The sequence below is a fragment of the Castor canadensis genome, chromosome 8 (genome assembly GCF_047511655.1).
Source record: "Castor canadensis chromosome 8, mCasCan1.hap1v2, whole genome shotgun sequence".
Lineage (NCBI taxonomy): Eukaryota > Metazoa > Chordata > Mammalia > Rodentia > Castoridae > Castor > Castor canadensis.
In genome coordinates this window covers 151,376,497-151,396,361 of record NC_133393.1, presented here as the reverse complement: position 1 = coordinate 151,396,361, position 19,865 = coordinate 151,376,497, and the positions used below count along the sequence as shown (strand labels likewise).

The window sequence follows — 19,865 nt, the reverse complement described above, 5'->3', positions numbered from 1 at the left end:
GCAATGTGCTTGATTACTTTCCTATTAGATACTTCTATTCACTTGTCCTTCTGTCTATTGGTTATCAAACAAATACCATATGGAACCTATGTTTTCTTTCTTGACCACTTAGCATCCCTTCTTCTTTGCTCACAGTATCTTGATTTCCTCTTGGGAAATGACTTTTCCCATCCCAGGATCAGTGTTGATGAGAGAATAAATGTTACCCTATAGACAGTCTTATCCAAAGGTTATATTCAAAATACAGAGTGGCTAAGCAGGCAGGGACATCAGCCAATCAGAATGAGCCAGGACTTGGCTGGATTGGAAGTGGTCCTTAGAATTCCGGCAGAGGTGGGGCGGGGGGCGGGGGAGGTGGGCAGGGAAAGAATTCCAGGGGAAGGGCATCACCAGTATTTCTCTAATTTAAGAACCCAGCTGAGTGTAGTAGTGCAAACGTATAATACAAGCAGTCTGAGACTGAAGCAGGAGGATCATAAGTTCAAGTCTAGCCTGGTCTACATAGTGAGACATAAATCAAAAAACCAAACACAATACAAAAAAGAACCTAATATGCCACACCATATTTCCTGGTTGAATGCTCTCTCATAGACCCAGGCCAGACACAGAATGGAGGTGTGAAATAAGTTTGGGCTCTCTCTGTCCGTGATCTGTATCTCAAGAACAGAGATTCAAGCCAGGTGCCAGTGGCTCACACCAGTAATCCTAGTTACTCAGAAGGCAGAGATCAGGAGGATCTTAGTTTGAAGCCAGCCCAAGCAAACAGTTCATGAGACCCTATCTCAAAAATATCCAACACAAGCCCAGTGCTCGTGGCTCATGCCTGTAATCCTAGCTACTCAGGAGACAGAGATCAGGAGGATCACAGTTCAAAGTCAGTCCTGGGCAAATACTTTGTAAGACCCTATCTCAAAAAAAAAAAAAAAAACACAAAAAAAGGGATGGTGGAGTGCCTCAAGTGGTAGAGCACCTGCCTAGCAAGTGTGACGCCCTGACTTCAAACCTCAATGCTGCCCCCGCCAAAAAAAGCAAGTTGGGTTGGGCACCTGTGGCTCACACCTGTAATCCTATCTACTCTTAAGAGGCAGGGATCAGGAGGATGGAGGTTTGAAGCCAGCCTAGACAAATAGATCAGGAGACCCTGTCTCAAAAAAACCCATCACAAAAAAGGGCTGGTGGAGGTATAGGCCCTGAGTTCAAGCCCCAGTACCACAGAAAAAAAAAAGCAAGTTGGGCACTGGTCACTCAAGCCTATAATCCTAGTAACTCAGGAGGCAGCGATCAGGAGGATTGCTGTTTGAGGCCAGTCTGGGCAAAAAAAGTGACACCCTATCTCAAAAATACCCAAAACAAAAAAGGGACTGGTGGAGTGCCACAAGTGGTAGAGTGCCTGCTTAGCAAGTGTAAGACCCTAAGCTTAAACCCTAGTACTGCCAAAAAAAAAAAAAAAAAAAGCAACCCTAGACAGTAAGAACTGGTTCAGCTCTCAATGAGAACTTGATGTTGCTAGGAGTCTCCCTGACATTGACAGCTGGGCCTTGGTGTTCTCCAGTTGAATATAAACAATTTCACAGAACACCACCATCAGGAAAGGCCACTCTGTGATAAGGTTCAAACACAACCATTCCTTAATCAAGTCTGAACACAGACAAACACATGAATGTTGTCCAAACCCCAAAAAATGACCAAACTAATCTGAATAAGAGCCCCCTCTTTACCAATTATAACTTTAACTTCACTTCATTTCTCCCACCTTGAAGATACGCAGTCAGGGCTGGAGATGTAGCTCAGAGGTAGAGTGCCTGCCTACCATGTGTAGGTCCCAGGTTCCATTCCCAGCACCATCAAGAAAAAAAAAAAGTAGTCAACATGCCCAATCATAGAAAAGCCCATGTTTCCTGATAGCAGCTAATTCAGGTCAAACCCCACTTCTTTGAAGTCGAAATCTTTTAGTAAACCCTTTCTAATACCATTTTATTGAGAAACATAGTTTCCCATCATGTGCGTTCTTCCTTATTGCAACAAGTAATAATGCTATAGGTATATTCCTGGCCTTTGGCTGGAGGACATTGACAATGCACTGATTTTTTTTTTGTTTGTTTGCTTTGTTTTTGGTAGTGCTGGGGTTTGAACTCAGAGCCTCATGCTTTCTAGGCAGACTCTCTACCACTTGAGCCACCCCCCCTTGACAATGCACTGAGACTAGAATTAGTTCTGCTCTCATAACCAGCTCCTCTTGGTACCTCTGAGCTCCACCAGCCTCTGTTCTCCTAAATGTTTGTTTGCTACCAAAGGAACCCTGGGTGAAATAAGCAGATATCCTAAGGGTCCAAGACTGCTGCAGGTCCTGCTTTCGGGGAGCTCTCAATTGTTGGAAAGTAGACACTTACCTGATCAGGGTGATCATAGAGGCTTCAGTGAAGAGGTATTGGACGAGACTTAGCTAAACAGGACAGTGGAGCAAATCACTCTATTACTCACTCTGTATTAGTCTGCTTTGTGTTACTATAATGAAATACTTGAAGCAGGCTACTTTAGAAAGATTTATTTTGGCTCATGGTTCTAGAGAGGCAAGTTTGAGGGGCCTCCTTGAGTGATGGCCTTTTGACTGGCAGAACCCCAAGGAGCCACAAAGAATCATATGGCAAGAGACAGGAAAAGCATATTTGTATATGCAGTGCCTCTCCCTCTTCTAAGTACCCCAGGATCCAATCATGGGGGCTCAACTCTAATGGCCTTATCTAATCTAATCACTTCACAAAGGCTCTACTTCTAAACACCAAAGTCAGATTAATTTCTATCTTCTTAATATTATTAACATAGGACTTTGGGGATTAAAGTCCTGCATGAATTTGGGGGTGGGCAAAGCACATCACACTTCCAACAGAAGGTGACTGATGAGATTGGAGAAGCTGACATGTGCTCAGCATAACAAAAGAATGTGGGTATGGATGTAGGATGAGGACAGGGGGTAATATTGGTGGAACAGGACCTGGTAAGTCATGCAAGCAGTTAGGGTAAACTTCTAAAAAAACCGATCTTGAGCACAGTCAGCATTCATTAACCTATGAGAGCTATGGAAACATCAAGATTCAAAAGGAGGAGATGATTCTGATGATTCAGAGGTTGAGTAATTATATAGTTGGGAAACAATTATATAATAAGGTAAGGTCTACTGTCTCATTACTCACGGTCATGAAAACTTTATGTCCCTATCAGTCATTACTAGGGAGATGTAAGATGTGATGGTCCAAGATGCCAGGTAGATCAGCAATAATCATAAATGTTATAAAGGGCATCTAAGAAGTAAACAATGACTATACATTGGCATAAGTAGTTTCATTCCCCAACAGTGGTGGCTAAGTCCAAATAATATGGAGACATGAAACAGGATCCAACAAGGGGAGGAGCAAAGTCCTTATCAGTTTAAAGTTCTATTTATTTATTTATTTATTTTTGCGGTACTGGGGCTTGAACTCTGGGCCTTCACCTCGAGCTACTTCACCAGCCCAATTTTTTGTGATAGGGTTTTTCAAGATAGGGTCTCTCGAACTATTTGCCCAGGCTCTGGTAAGCGGAGGTTCTACTTCTAAACTGGAATTATCAGTGGGCATTGCTTAGTTTTGAGATAAATTTGTTTTCCTTGGCAAGACATAAGAGATTTTTATGGGATGAATAAAGTTTGGTGGTGGGGGGGAGGAATTTTCACTTAGAGCCAGTTCAAACCCTTGCTGTTGCCTGATGCCCCAACACATCTCAGGCAGAGTAACCAGATGTGGTGGAGATAACACAGATTGCTACCAAAAATCCTGGAGTCCAGTTTTGGCTTTGCCACTGTCTCACTTTGCGGCAAAGTGAGACAAACTTCCCTTCTCTGGACCTCAGTTTCCTTATCTGTAAAAATGAGAAATTGTGTTACAGGATTCCTAAGAGTCCTGTCAGGTCTCAATTTCTGCATTTCCAAAGGGATTAACTGGGATTCGCCCCAAATGGTCTAGTCTTTACCGGATTCAAACAGTTCCAAGCTGTTTGTGACATCATGTTGCAAAGAGATGAAGGACGATAAAGATGAAGGAGGACCTCTTGAAAGAGTTTTGCGGCACAGTTTAGCCTTAAACAATGGAAATTTAGAGCAGCATTGAGAAAAGAGCAGGATGCTGACTAGATGTCCTAAAATATCTAAAAATGCAACCAGACAATAATTCAAGCCTTTTCCCTCTACTCCAACTCTGCTTTTCCTCTGGAATTCACTAGTCAATGGATTCTACCATTCCCCACCAGAAATGTTGGCAAGGGATTATATGAAAATCGAGAAAACATTTAGGATTACCTATAACATTCGTCCCTTACTAGCGTGGAGTCAGAAAGGTAATTGTGAAAGAACACAGAATGTAGTTTTAAAAAAATGAAGCTGCGGCATCGTTGGAATCCTTTGTTTAATTCATAGTTACTACCAATAATTTATAGAATGCTAATAAAAACCGCAAAACATGTTCCTCGGGCCAGAGTGAGACCATTTCCACGCTAGTGCCCCCTAAGGGACAAGTTTCACACGCTTACACGCGCACACCCACACACGCCCCGCTCCTGTGACGTCACTTCCGCTTCCTGCCGCGGGCTGCGATTTCCGTTCCTTCTGTGCGGCTTTCCGGCTTCTTCTCTGACGTCGGCCGCTTTTGAGTGGCGAGCTCGTCCGACCGCAGTTATGGTGAGTGCGTGCGTGGGGCCGAAGAAGCGGGAAGCGGGAGACACCAGGTTCCGTTCACTGGCTGTCCGGTTGGGGCCTGAGCATATGCGCAGTCCGGTCCATCAGGCTCTGGCTCCCTACCGCCCCACCCTGAGTTAGAACTCGGGCAGCCGCGGACTTCCAATATTCGCGCTCAAGGTTAGAACTCATTAAGCCTCGGGGTCCTAGTCGCTATGGTCAGGTCTATATTGCGTCAGTTTCTGTGGCGGGAGGCCTCCGGTAAGCGGAGGAGAGGGATGGCCCAGTATGGGAGCAAAAGACCAACCCACGTGGGAAATGGTAGAAAGCTGGATGGGAAAATCTAGGTCCGTGTTTTTTTCCTTTTTTTTTTTTTTCCGGTCTCGAGGGACTGGCGTGGAACCGTGGGATTCGGATCAACCTCTCCTACCCAACCCCATTCTCATAGCTGGAATTCAGGAAAGGGAGGTTTCCACGGGGTCTGCACCTACTTAACACGTGCCAGGGACTTAAAGGAGATAATTAAATTTGGGGGCCGTGAGGAACGTGGAGCCCTGGCTTGGAGCGCAGGAAAGGCTCCCACTGTGAGACATGGCCTCGGACATCAGAAATCCTCGCCCGGCCGCTTTGACTCAGGCCTGTAATCATAGTTATTTGGAAGGCTGAGATCGGGAGGTTCACGGTTCGAGACCAGCCCAGGCAAATAATTCTGGAGACTCCCATTTCCAAAATAACCAGAGCACAATGGACTGGAGGTGTGACTCAAGATAGAGCGCCTGCTTTGCAAGGGCAAAACCCTGAGTTCAAACCCCAGTACCACCAAAAAAAAAAAAAAAAAGAGAAAGAAGAAAGAAATCAGAGGTCCTGGAAGCACCACGCGGGAGAACTCCAATTTGTGTACCCTGCTGTAGGTAGTTTGGGTTGGCACTTGGTAAGGAGGAAAAAGTTTTGCAAAGCCCTTTCATTTCCATGGTGAAATTTAATCCAACGGAGTTTGGATCTCTTGGGAATTACCTTCCCTCTTCGAAACCCCGCCCCCACGCCGTTTTAAAGATTATGGTGGATGAGTCTAGAATTTGAGAAGCTTCTAAACCACAGTTCAGTGAAGTTTTGGAATTGGGTGGCCTCAGGTTGAACTTTACAGCAATTTTTCTCAGCTGTAAAATGGGGATAACAGTACTTGAGGAAGTCCTGAGATCGGGGTTAAACACCTAGCCCTCACGCGTGGTAACCAGTGCACGTTACAGTCACACATCGCTATGAACAGGGATGTGTTCTGAAAGTTGTTAGCTGATTTTTTTTTTTTTTTTGGTTGTGCGAACATTATAAGGTGTATACAAACAGAACTTTGTGTTGGTCAGTCACTTTTATTGTGGCCTCTTGATGCAATCGAAATGCAGTAAATGAGACACATAAAAAGGATGCTGCTGCCAGATGCTGGTGGCTCACGCCTGCAATCTTAGCTACTTAGGAGGCAGAGATCCCGAAGATTACAGTTCAAAGCCAGCCTGGGCAAATAATTCCGAGAGACCCTATCTCGAAAAACCCTTAACAAAAATAAGGCTGGTGGAGTGGCTCAAGGTGAAGGCCCTGAGTTCAAGCCCCAGTACAACAACAAAAAAAGCTGCTGGGCCTAACAGGCATGCTATTTTGTAAATAGGAGTACACTAAAATAACAAGGGCTGGAGGTATAGCTTAGTGGTAGAGTGCTTTCCTTGCATACATAAATCCCTGGGTTTGCCTAACACTACAAATAATCACAATAAAAAGTATAGTATGATAAATACATAAACCACTAACATCACTAATTGTCATATATTATACAGTACGTAATTGTGCTATGCTTTTTTAAAATAGAACACTTAACAAATTTGTCATCTTGTGCAGTGGCCATGCTAATCTCTGTATTATTACAATTTTAGTGTATGTGGTGCCAAAGTGAGCACTGTGCTGTGCTTTTGTACTGCTAGCAGCATAGATTAGTTTACACCAGCATCACCACAGACAGGAATATTACGTTGTGCTCAGACTTTTTTAGGGGGAGAGGGGGAGCCATTAGGGTTCAAACTCAGGGCCTCAGATGTTCTGGGCAGTAGCCCTACAGCTCTCCCTCTTAAACTACTCTTCCAGGACTGTGCTAGGACTTTTAAGTGGTTATAGTGTTCATGACATTTTCAGTTTTGGGGGGCTCCTGGAGTGGTACTGGGGTTTGAATTCAGGGCTTCATGCTTGCAAAGCAGGCACTCTGAGCCTTCAAGCCATGCCTTCTACCCAAATCTTGCATGTTTTGACTGCTGTACAGGGAGACCTGGTGGTGCAGGCCTGTAATGCCAATACTTGGGAGGGTGGGGCAGGAGGATCAAAGTTTGAGTCCTGCCTGGACTTTATGGTGAGACTGTCTCCCAAGGGACTGGGGGGATGGAGGGAGGAAAAATAAAACAGAAAAAAGGAAAAACCAGGCTGGGATATAACTCAGTGGTAGAGCACTTGCCTAAGTACATACATAAAATGAGTAGCTTTTTTGTTGTTGACTGGTGTCTACTGATAGAAAGATGAAGCTGGTGGCGGGGGGCATGTTTGGCTCACACCTATAATCATAGCTACTTGGGAGGCTGAGATTGGGAGGACCAGGGTTCAAGGCCAGCTTGGGCAAATAGTTCAAGAGACCCCCCCCCCCCAATCTCCAAAATAACCAGAGCAAAATGGACTGGAAGTATGGCAAGTCTCTCCCTTTTTTGTTTTTCTAGCAAGTCTCTTTTAAAAAGAAAGGAATATAAAGATAAAAGAATAAACTCCAAACCAGTGGAGGGGAAAATAGTGAAAGAACAGTAGTAGATCCAAAGGAAGGAAAGAAACAGATCAGGTGGGATAAGTGGAAGACACAAAAGGAAGATTTGAACCAAGTATACCAATATGTAAATTTAAAATGTCCAGTTAAATAAAAAAAAGCTCCAGTTTTACATGTCATGAAGTTCATTTGTTTAAGGAATACTTCAGTTTTTTCATGTATGCATCTAGCCATGCGCCCATTACTGCATCTAGTTTTAGAGAACTTTTATCAGCTTCCAAAAGAAACTTTTGTACCCATTATTAGCTAATTGATGACGATAAAGAAAAAATTCTAAAATTGGTTTTATTTCAAGAATACAAAATTAGTTTAACATGAGAAAAGATGTAAAAAAAAATTTAAAGGAGAAAAATCTTACTCATCTGAGTCAAAGTCAACTCAACTGATAAAATTCAACACCAGTGCATTTACAAAGTAAGTTAATAGCATACTAGAAAATAGCATATTTTCTTTGTATGCGAGTGGTGTAGGGGATCCAAACCAGGGCTTCAGGCATGCTAGGTGGACCCTGTACTTCATTTGAGCTAGAGCCCAGTCCTGAAGTAAGTTTTTTTAACCTAAAATATCCAGGAATAGTTGTACACTGGTGGCTCACGCCTGTAATCTTAGCTATTCAGAAGGCAAAGATCAGGAGGATCGTGTTTCAAAGCCAGCCGGGACAAGTAGTTCAAGAGACTCTATCTCGAAAATACCCAACACAAAAAAACTGGGCTGGTGGAGTGGCTCAAGGGGTAGAGTGCCTGCTTGGCAAGCGTGAGACCCTAAGTTCAAACCCCAGTACTGCTTGATAGATGGATGATTGATTGATAGAAAGGTAGATAGACAGATTGTAAAATACAGTAAACCTTTATGGAGAAAATTATAAAAAGCCAGTGAATTGGCAGGTTCTATATCTTTCCTCCAAAATTGGGATATATCAAATCTATAAATACAGTCCCAACAGGCTTTTTTCTTTCTTTTCTTTTTCTTTCTTTTTTAAAGGGAACTTGAGAAGCTGGTGCTAAAAATGTGTTGAAAAGAGCAAACAAATGACGTGGAGACCTTACTCCCATACTTCTTCAGGGAACTCTAGCCCTCACCTAGTTCCTCCCCATTCATTCATGATGTGTGACCATGAACAGGTTCACCTAGTGCCAATAAATTCTTCCTGGTGCATCCTGGTCCTTTTATGTCACTTCCTGAGGATGAAGCATTTTAATTTCTTTCTTTTTTGATATTGGGGCTTGAACTCGGCCTACACCTTGAGCCACTCCACCAGCCCTTTTTTGTGAAGGGTTTTTTTGAGATAGGGTCTCGCAGAACAGTTTGCCCAGGCTGGCTTCAAACCACGATCCTCCTGGTATCTGCTTCCTGAGTAGCTAGGATTACAGGCGTGAGCCACTGGTGCCCAGCACATTTTAATTTTTTATGGCATCGGGCAGGAGCCCACTGTGGCCCATGTGATGATAAGTGTGCCTGATGCCTACTGGGTGGGCCTACATATCAGGACTAACTGAACCACTTGCTTGGTTCTGTGGCGCAAATGCCATATGGCTACACCCAGATTGTAATTGAAATATGTCCTTGTGTATTAATGTGTATTTGTGAGAAGGACTTGGAAAATCAATGAGAAATTAATGAAAATGCTTAGTAGAGACATGATGAGGTACAAGGAATGATGTAGGCCAGACCACCCACTCAATTTGCTGGATTATTTTAATGTCATTTTTTTCATAACCTCAATGCCATTATAATACCTCAAAACTTTTTTTTAGCACAGTGAACTTTTATTCACCTTCATATGTATAAACATGCCAGTAAAATTAATGAGTATTACATATAAGGAAAATTGTAATGAGTTACTAGTATATTTTGGGGGGGGGGGCATACTGGATTTGAACTCAGGGCCTTGCTCTTGCTAGGCAGGCTCTCTACCACTTGAGCCAGGCCTACCAGCCCTTGTTCCTCCTATTTCTGTTTCCCACATAGCTGGGATAACAGGTGCCTGCCACCACCAACACTTTTTATTGGTTGAGATGGGATCTTTGGAACTTCTTCCTGGGCTGGCTGGCACTGAGATCTTCCTGATCTTAGCCTCCAGGGTAGTTAGGATTACAGGTATGAGCCACTGCTCTTGGCTTAATATCATTAAGTTTTAAGGGAAAAGTTTTATCTACATATTGGTCTTCCCCAATACATAATAGCTTCAGTGTTTAAATACAGTCACATAAACAGAATTGCAACTAAAATGGAGGAGTGGGTCAGGTTCACTAAGATATCTTGTGTATGAACTAAAACTTGGTAACCTATGCTTAGGAATTTCATCCTTTGCCTGACATGTATTGTGGTGTTTGCCCAAACACTTTGTGAGAGTATCTATATAAGACTAGGCCTGGCTCATATCTGACTGCCAAAAAGAAAGAAAAACCAAAAGAGCTTTTAAAATGAGCAGTACAATTGTTTATACAAACTCAAATTATTGTATCTATTTGATAACCACAAGGAGAAAAGTATATTTGAATCTTTTGAACATGCTATCTCATTGGGTGGCCCTGGTAGGGAATTTTGAAGTTGGCGAGTTTGTTGGTAGAGGTAGTATTGGGTATTACAATTCTGCAACCATTTTGCGTATACTGTAGGGTAGAATAGGTGAGGAAATATTTTGGTATATGGGAAACCAGGTTTCTCACTGAGGATAGGAGATTTGCATATGGAATGGCAAGTGGAGAGATGATTTGTAAATTTGGGATGAAATATGAAGTTCCACATAGAAAGATTACTCCCATGAGCATCCAGCTGATGCTAAGCCGGTTTTTCTTTTTCTTTTTTTTTAATTTTTGTTTTTTTATTATTCATATGTGCATACAATGTTTGGGTCATTTCTCCCTCCTGCCCCCACCCCCTCAATACCTGGCAGAAACTATTTTGCTCTTATCTCTAATTTTGTTGAAGAGAGAGTATAAGCAATAATAGGAAGGAACAAGGGTTTTTGCTAGCTGAGATAAGGATAGCTGTACAGGGAGTTTACTCACATTAATTTCCTATGCATGTGTGTTACCTTCTAGGTTAATTCTTTTTGATCTCACCTTTTCTGTAGTTCCTGGTCCCCTTCTCCTATTGGCCTCAGTTGCTTTTAAGGTATCTGCTTTAGTTTCTCTGCGTTAAGGGCAACAAATGCTAGCTAGTTTTTTAGGTGTCTTACCTATCCTCATATCTCCCTTGTGTGCACTCACTTTTATCTGTGATCAAAGTTCAATCCCCTTGTTGTGTTTGCCCTTGATCTAATGTCCACATATGAGGGAGAACATACGATTTTTGGTTTTTTGAGCCAGGCTAACCTCACTCAGAATGATGTTCGCCAATTCCATCCATTTACCAGCGAATGATAACATTTCGTTCTTCTTCATGGCTGCATAAAATTCCATTGTGTATAGATACCACATTTTCTTGATCCGTTCGTCAGTAGTGGGGCATCTTGGCTAAGCCAGTTTTTCTAAGCTGAGAGTGTAGGCCTATGTTAATACGTTAAGTGTGTGTTAGAAATGGCATAGGCTGCTGTCTGAATTGTTGTGTAGTGTTTTGTACCTTGTCTGTAACAGCCTCTGGTTCATTTTGACTGACTGGTGATTATACTTCCCCCTTAGACTGAGGCTGATGTAAATCCGAAGGCCTATCCCCTCGCAGATGCTCATCTCACCAAGAAACTATTGGACCTTGTTCAGCAGTCATGTAACTACAAGCAGCTTCGGAAAGGAGCCAATGAGGGTAAGGCAGTCGGGGGGTGTGGCCCCGGGGGGGCCTCTGGTCTACATTTCCAATTGGAAGGACTGAATTTGCTTTTCCTTCTGTAGCAGTGGCCAATGTGGGGAGGGCTCACCAGCTTTTCTGGAGTTCTTTCTCACTTGGCATGCTGGGTGCTTATACCAGGGTTCATGAAGGGAGGGATAGCAATTTCCTAATCCCCTGCCTCCATTTGAACTATTCATTCTCCCCATACTTACATTGTCCTCTGCGTGCCAGGCATGCATCTGTATGCTTCTAATGCGGTGGGGAACAAAACTAAGTCCCTGCCTTCTTGGAGCCTACATCCAAGAGGAGGAAAGCATAGTTTATATTTCTGGTGGTAAAGAGTGCTATAAAGGAAAATAAAGTAGAGTAAGGGATGGGGTGGCAGTGGTGGAAGTCTTTCTGAGGTGGTAAAGTTTAAGGACAGAACTGAAACTTTGATGGCAAAAAGGAGAAGCCCTGCACTGTGTTGCTTCATGCTGATAAGGACCCATGGGGAAGCTGGTACAATTGACAGGCAAGAGATCATGGTGACTTCCACAAGTGTGGTAGCAGAGGAGAGGAAAGAAGTGGTCCAATTGAGGATATAGGGTTTAAGAGGCATTGGAGATGACTACTTGGCATTTCCTCCATCATCATGTCCCAGGACACTCTGGGACAGAGAACTGATTGTGCCTAGGCCATTTTGCCCAATTTTCTTGCACCTGTCATTTTCCCTGGAAACTACTTTATTGTGGCTGCCCTACAAAAAAAGCCCCTTGTCATCTATGTCCTCCTTGTCTCCACAGCCACCAAAACCCTCAACAGGGGCATCTCTGAGTTCATCGTGATGGCAGCAGATGCCGAACCCTTGGAGATCATTCTGCACCTCCCGCTGTTGTGTGAAGACAAGAATGTGCCCTACGTGTTTGTGCGTTCTAAGCAGGCCCTGGGGCGGGCCTGTGGGGTCTCCAGGCCTGTCATTGCCTGTTCTGTCACCATCAAAGAAGGCTCTCAGCTGAAGCAGCAGATCCAGTCCATTCAGCAGTCTATTGAAAGGCTCTTGGTCTAAGCCTGTGGCCTCTTGCCTGTTCCCCACCCTCCCACTGAGGTTGTGTATCATATTGTCTGTGTTAGCATGTAGTATTTTCAGTGGCTTTCTATAAAATATTGTACTAAGTCTGGTTTCTGGGTTTTTATATTGTTTTCCAGGGTTTTTCCCTGGTCTACATTTCTTTACCCTCTCTTGCTGCCATCCTTTTACCCTCCCTGTTAAGTGAACTAATGCCCAAAACAGATGGAAGCAGAGTGGTCCCATTCAAAGCCAGGAAGAGCCAGAAGAGACCTGACTGGGCCAGAGATCTTGTTGCAGCTTTCATTGACTGACTCCTTCCTGTGTGCAGGGCAGGATGGGCATAAACACTGGCCACTTAGAGTCTCTTGTGTCTGGCATACAGAATCTTCGTACATGTTGTTCTGAGGAGCTTCCTTTGCATTTCTCCCTCATATATCACTTGAGGAGGAAGTACATGTTCTATGAGGTTGTTAACCTGATGTTAACACACACCTGTGTGCTTTTGGTTTTGGTTTTGGTGGCACTGGAGTATGAACTCAGTGCCTCACACTTGCTGAGCAGGCACTGTTACTGCTTGAGTCTATCAGCACGCCTGTGTGCATTTGATGTGGAATTATATTGTCACCCCAACCATGCCCCCAAAGGTGGCAGAGCAGCAGCATACCAGAGGGATGCTCTGCAAGACTCCACAGGCAGCTGGGGGTAGGGGTGGAGATTGACCTGGGTTTTGAAGAGTCAGGGGTGGCAATGATAGAGGGGTCAATTGGTGCTAGAATGAAGGATTCTGGGAAAATCATGGCAACCTAACTGGAAATTATAGCAGAGATGATGGAATCCAGGAAACATCCTCTTTTTAATGGAAATTTCTCCAGTAGCTACTTGGCAACAGCTCTTGGAGTCCTTACCCTTTTTTCTGCCATAATGGGGGTCAAATGTATTCTTTATAACATGAAGATAGTGCTAATGTGTCATTTGAGCATCCCTAATAAATATATTCATATCCCATTTTAAACTGTGGCAGTGCCTGATTCTTAGTTTACATCCAGCTAATCAATACTTTTTATTTTTTGGTGGGACTGAGGTCTGAACTTAGGGCTTCACATTTGCAAAACAGGTGCTCTACCACTTGAGCCACATCCTCAGTCCATTTTGCTATGATTATTTTTGGAAATGCAGTCTCAAGAACTATTTGCCTGAGCTTACCTTGAGCTGTGATCCTCCAGATCTCAGCCTCCCAAGAGGCTGGGATTCATAGGCACGAGCCACTGGTCCCCAGCCATATCTTTGTTTTAAGATAGGGTCTTGCTAACTTTGCCTGGGCTGGCCTGGAACTTGCTTCCACCTCCTGAGTAGTTGGGAATACAGGTGTGCACCACATCTGGACTCACCACTTTTTAGCCACCTGTGTACCTGCTTATTAGCCACCTTCCTTCCTCATCCTCTCCTTCCCTCTATCCCCCCATCTCCACCCCCATCATAGAAAATAGCAGCCAACTGCTGGAAGTTTTCTATCTTACAGCTCCAGCTGTTAGTAACCTGTCCCCAGGGTGCAAATGTCTGAGGTAAGGATCTGTTGGCTCAGCCTGGGTCAACTGCCCATTTTAAAGCAACCACCCAAGGGTGGGCAGGTCCTGTGTATGGGTTTGAACTCAGCCTCGTACTGGCTCAGCAGATGCTCTACCACTTGAGCCACTCCAGCCCTTTTTGTGTCAGGTATTTTCAAGATAGGGTCTTATGAATTACTTGGCCAGGCTGACCTTAAACTGTAATCCTGATCTCAGCCTCCCAGGCAGCTATGATTATTTGCTACATCCAGCTAATATTTGAATGAAGAAATGCTTAGCATTGCTAGAGTAGTTATAGCTGTTTTGTGTGTATGTGTATGAGGCTTTTGGGTTGTTTTGGTTTTTGGTGTGTGTGTTAGAGATTGAACCAGAGCCCTACACATCTGTATGTGGCAAGCTACCACTGAGCTATACTCCCAACCTAGTTATGGCTTTTTTAAGCTTTTAATTACCTCCTACCAGATAGTTTCTGGGTTTGCAGTTCACAACATCTTCTCTTACCTAGAATCAGTCACAGGAGTGTTTCAACACTATTGACGTATTGAGGCTGCCCTATGTATTATAGGATATGTGGGCAGCATCCCTGGCCTCTGTCCACTAGATGGCAGTAACAACTACCACCTCCATCCCCAAACACAATTGACTCCTCCAATGTGACTTGAGCCCCAGGACACCACCTGCCTCTTGTACTTTTTCTCTTGAAGGTATCATGGGAACTAAACACCTCAATTTGAGAAACTTTCTTCCAAGCTGCAAATTATTGGGTACCACAGTAGTCAAATAAGTGAGTATATTTACTTTTCTCTTGGATTGGGCCAGTTTGCCCACTCCATCAGGAAGCACACTGAGGGGTGGGGGAATCTGGGAACCACTCTTCCTGCTAAGGCCTGTTATCTGTGGATGGTGAGGTTTCAGATAGTGCTTGCTTCTTTGTACTTTCATATGTGGCTTTATAAAGATAGTCCAAAAGAAATAACTTGAGCCAGGCTCCATTATCCTAGCTACTAAGGAGGCAGAGATCAGGAGGATCGCAGTTCAAAGCCAGCTCCAGGCAAATAGTTTCTGAGACCCTATCTCAACCCATCACAAAAAAGGGCAGGTGGAGTGGCTTAAGTGGTAAAGAGTGCCTGCCTAGCAAGCATGAAGCCCTGAGTTCAAGCCACAGCATCAAGGAAAGAAAAAAAAAAGAAGCAGAAGCAAGATTTTACTCACTTTCCAAGGGAGAAGAGGGGCTGATACTAAGAGGTATTAACCCAGAATGAGGTTAGGGGTAGGGTTTATAAGCATTTGAGATGTAGAGGGAATATACTGCTGGCTTTTTTTGTTGTTTAGCTAGCTGTTTCAGCTAGCTGGGGTGGTTAGTTCCTCAATGTTTTGCCAAAGTGGTTGGTTGTTAGCTTGTACAATCTTTTCTATGACATCATGAGGTCAAATATGTTGTCAAAATGATGCAAGTGGGGCCAGCACCAGTGGCTCACGCCTGTGTAATCCTACCTACACAGGAGGCAGGCATCAGGAGGATTGTGTTTTGAAGCAAAGCCATCCCAGGCAAATAGTTCGAGACCCTATCGAAAAAACACGTAATAAAAAAGGGGTGATGGAGTGGCCCAAGGTATATAGGCCCTGAGTCCAAACCCCAGTACTGCAAAAAAAAAAAAAAAGATGCAAGTGGTGTTCCACTTGAGTTCAGAAAAAGTTTCTGTGAAACAGCATTCCCACCAGATAAATGGAATCCTTTACAAAATGGAGGTTAGGCTAATTTGAGTTGGGGGCTTTACATTTCCCAAGAGGACCTGCAATTAAGTGTTATTTTTATATTTATGATACTGATCTAAATAGATTTTCATTTTAGCATCAGGTGCTGAACCATGCATTTCCAATGTCTTTGGTCTCAAACATAGATGGAGGAGGAAGAGAGGAGCTTGTTCTGGGCACTTTGTATCCCCCTCCCTTCTTAGTGTCAGCTGGGTTTCAATTGAAAAACCAGGTATGTGCCTCTGGCTTTAGTAAATATCTCTGCTTGGATAACTGCTTATTCTCTTGTGAAGGAAGGAAAGGTTTTTAAGGTAGCAAAACTGCCTTGGGACAGCCATTCTCCAAAGTAGCCTCGAGTGCACATTACCTCCTGATTCATGCCCTTGTGTAGTCTTACCTCTTCCGATCCCTGGCTCTAGGGGGACTCATTTACTTTGTTAGAAGTCCTTAAAGCAGCCAGAGTAGTGGTCTGAAGATAAATCAGTAACTTTGCTAACCATGGGAATGAGTTTCTTTCTCATTTGTACTGTAAGAGGTGCTTAAACTGTCTTTGCTAAAAAGTACTGACTCCTTGAGCTCATGAATTAACTAAAGGCAGGAGAAAAGCTTGGCATTTCTCCTTTATTTTTTACCTGTCTCGGCTCTAAGCCATTTTCTCTGCAGTCACTTTGCAATTATCTTGGATTCCAGGAAGGACAGAGCTGATAACATCTTTGACAGTAGAGCCTCCTCTGAATGGACAATCTGCTTGGTGACACTGACTCTGGATAACAACTCCTGTACCCCTCCCAAAACAAGGACTGAAATAATGGCCCACAGACAACACCTGGGACTGTCCAACTATGCATAGCTCTTTCCCTGCTTCCAGTCCTTTTTCTATTTAAATTTATAGCTCATGTCTGTACCATGAAGATGGACTGAGTGCTTACTCTGCTTCTTCCCCACAGTGTGTCCTAGGCCATATAATAAATCTCTTTTCTTGCCCTTTATCATGGCTCTTTATTTGGCATCCAGGGACGAGTGGCCAGACCTGTATGTGGAAGCCCAGGAGTTTGGGTCTTGGGTCCAAAACTCCAGTTTCAGTACCATTGGGATTTTAATTGACAAAGGTGATTAATGACATTGAGCGGCCAATGCCATTGAAAGAAGGAGGGGCATATAATAGGGACCATGGGGGAAACCTCAGGTTTGGGCAGGAGGAGGAGGAGTAAGAAGGCTTAGGCCACAGCCTTTATTGGTGTCTCTTAGGGAAAGGCTGGGCAGAGTAAACAGTTTAGGATAGACTAGTTTGAATAATTCCTGAGAGTTCTGGGCTATAGGTGTGGTCTTCAGTTCCCTGGTAGCAGGTGGTGGGATGATTTAGGACAGATATGTAATGGCTTGGTGTGTGAAAGTTAAATAAGAAGGTGGATGGCTTACATAAGAGGCATTCTCTCAAGTAAATTAACAATTTTTTTTTTTGCGGTACTGGGGCTCGAACTCAGGGCCTCCACCTTGAGCTACTCCACCAGCCAGCCCTTTTTGTGATAGGCTTTTTTGAGATAGGGTCTCAATAACTATTTAACCCGCTGGCTTTGAACCTCAATCCTTATCTCTGCCTCCTGAGTAGCTAGGATTACAGGCGTGAGCCACCAGCACCTAGCTAAATTAACTATCTTTAGGAATTAGCTAGTGGGGGGGAGGGACAGTCTAGGTCTAGAGGACCGTCCCCCAAAATGTCAAAACATAAGATACAGAAATAAAGACAAGTATGGTAGTGGTGCCTGTAATCCTAACATGGGGAACTGAGGCAGGAGGATGGCTGGAGGCCAGCTTAGTCTACATAGCCAGATCCTGTCCAAGAAAACAAAATAGAAAATAAAGATTCATACAGTGTCCCTACAATTGAGTCTTAATCCAGTCTTAATCAAGCTTTCAGATGACTGTAATCCTGGATTCATGATTGAATTTAAGTCAGAACTATCCAGCCTATCATTTTCCAAATTCCTCATCCACAGAAATGGTGAAAGTGAATGCTGATGGTTGTTTTAAGCCAGTATTTTTAGGGAGCAATGGGTAGCTAACCTTAGGGGAAAAGGGCTTTAAGGGAGTTGTCAAAATGGCAGGACATTGAAAACCACGTGCTAACCAATCCCACATGCTCCTGCCTGCCTCAAGGTGCCAAAAGTAAATCACCTGTAGGATTGGCTTTCCTATATGATGCGGTCAAGGTTACAAGGAGGATTATTACACATTCAGGGGCAGTTTGGGGACAACTAGAAAGGCTGAATCATCATCATAGCTCCCTCGGATGTGTATATTCCTTCCAGTGTGCAGGAAGATGGAATTTCTGGATGACAGGACAGGAAGTGGAAGACTAATCTCTCCCAGAGCTCATGGTCCTGCCTTGCTTTTCTTCTAGCTTTTAATATGACAAAATGACATCACACAAGAGCACACAGTGAAAAGCAGAAGGCTCATTCTTCCAAATAGTCGCTGTAGTTAACAAGTCGGTATTCTTCCAGACGTTCCCTCTGCATCTGGCCTAGAGAAAATACACATATGTGATACGTGTGTTTGGTACAGTTTTCGCGGAATCAAGCTCTCCAGTCTGCGGGACCGCAGAGTCGGACCGCCCCGCCAGGGCGCATGCGCAGATACAAGTCTCCGCTACGTGCTCGCCACAGCGCCACCTGGCGGATCGAAGCGCGTCTGCGGCAGCGGAAGTTGGTACTTATTTCAGTGCGTTGTGCATTTACGTTTACTAATTTTATTTTCGCCACCCAGCGCTAATATTCTAATTATAAAGATAAGGAAACTAAGGCTTGGAAATGCCAGCTCAATTGCCCAAGGTCACTTGTATACATGTAGGAGAGCCAAGATGTAAATTTGCTAAGTTTGACTTGTGAGCTTCCAAACCCCACCCAATTCCATTTGAACGTGGTGCTTCTTCTGTCATGGGCAGCTCAACAGGCAGAGAAAGTATCGTTAATTTACAGAGCAACAGGTCACCCGGCTAATTATCACAGGCCTCGGGTATTGTCTTTCTAACATCATCCACATACCTGTCTGGAATTGGTGTTTGTTGTTTGTCCCCAGAAATCTTTCGTTCTTCCCATTTTGCAGAGAGAACAGGGAAAAAGTTGCCTAGAGTAAAAGTCACTCAGGAGATCACAGAAAAGCCAGACTGGACTGCGCTGGAGGGCTCCTCCTCACTCCCAGGATACCCAGGGATGAATACCAGGGGCTCAGTGAGGTTGAGGTACTTCTTACCTTCCTATTTGTAGATGGCTGGATGTGACTAGCATGATCACAATTTTTGGAGATTAATTTCTGGAATCTGGGGCTTCCAAGCATGCTTTATTTAGGTATTCTAATTTCTCAAAAATAAGAATAAGCTACTCAGAAGGTAGAGATGGGGAGGATGGGAGAGGTTCAAAGGGCAACCCAAGAAAAAAGTTACTGAGACCCCATCTCAACCAACAAGCTGGGCATGGCAATGCATGCCTGTCATCCCAGCTACATGGGTGACTGTAGATAGAGATGGGATGGGAGAGTAGAGGCCCACCCTAGGCAAAAACATAAAACCCTACCTGAAAAATAACTAAAGCAAAAAAGGACTGTGGGCCTGGCTCAAGTAGTAGCACACTTTCCTAGCAAGTTTGAGGCCCTGAATTCAAACCTCAATATAGCCAAAAAAAACCACTTACTAACACTTAGCTCTTTTAGTTGGAGAACTATCTTCCTCCTTGCCCTGACAAGTAAAGAACTGCAAAAAGAGTTGGGACATAGAGCCACATTTCTCTAATACCAGTACTTGGGTGACTGAGGCAGGAGGATCCTTGAGTTTCAGACCAGCCTGGGCTACACAGCTAGACCCTGTCTCAGAAATACAAAACACTAGCAAGCATGAGGCCTTGAGTTCAAACCCCTGTATCTCAAAACAAAACAAAACAAAAACATTTCCTCTCAAACAAAGAAAACAGCCAAGCGCTGTGGCTCATGCCTGTAATTCCAGCTATTCAGGAGACAGAGATCAGGAGGATCTCGGTCTAAAGTTAGCCTGGACAAATAGTTCAGAAGATCCTATCTCAAACCCTTCATACTGGTGGAGTGGCTCAAGTGGTAGAGCGCCTGCCTAGCAAGTGTGAGGCCCTGAGTTCAAACCCCAATACCTCCAAAATAAAAAAAAGA

General features: G+C 43.9%; 1 protein-coding gene and 1 pseudogene across 1 annotated transcript; one reads left to right on the top strand and one right to left on the bottom strand.

Annotated features, from left to right (window-relative positions):
• The first annotated feature begins 4,594 nt into the window (after positions 1-4,594).
• Positions 4,595-12,477, top strand: Snu13 (small nuclear ribonucleoprotein 13). Its single transcript, XM_020168223.2, has 3 exons — positions 4,595-4,708; positions 11,177-11,297; positions 12,107-12,477. The coding sequence occupies exons 1-3, from the start codon at positions 4,706-4,708 to the stop codon at positions 12,367-12,369; spliced, it is 387 nt and encodes a 128-aa protein (XP_020023812.1). The 5' UTR covers positions 4,595-4,705; the 3' UTR covers positions 12,370-12,477.
• Positions 6,553-6,651, bottom strand: LOC141410543 (U6 spliceosomal RNA; annotated as a pseudogene).
• Positions 12,478-19,865: the final 7,388 nt, after the last annotated feature.

Excerpts from the sequence above, each read along its gene's own strand:
- Snu13 (XM_020168223.2), top strand. Across the intron at positions 11,298-12,106 it reads TCGGAAAGGAGCCAATGAGG|CCACCAAAACCCTCAACAGG; the intron begins GTAAGGCAGTCG and ends TTGTCTCCACAG.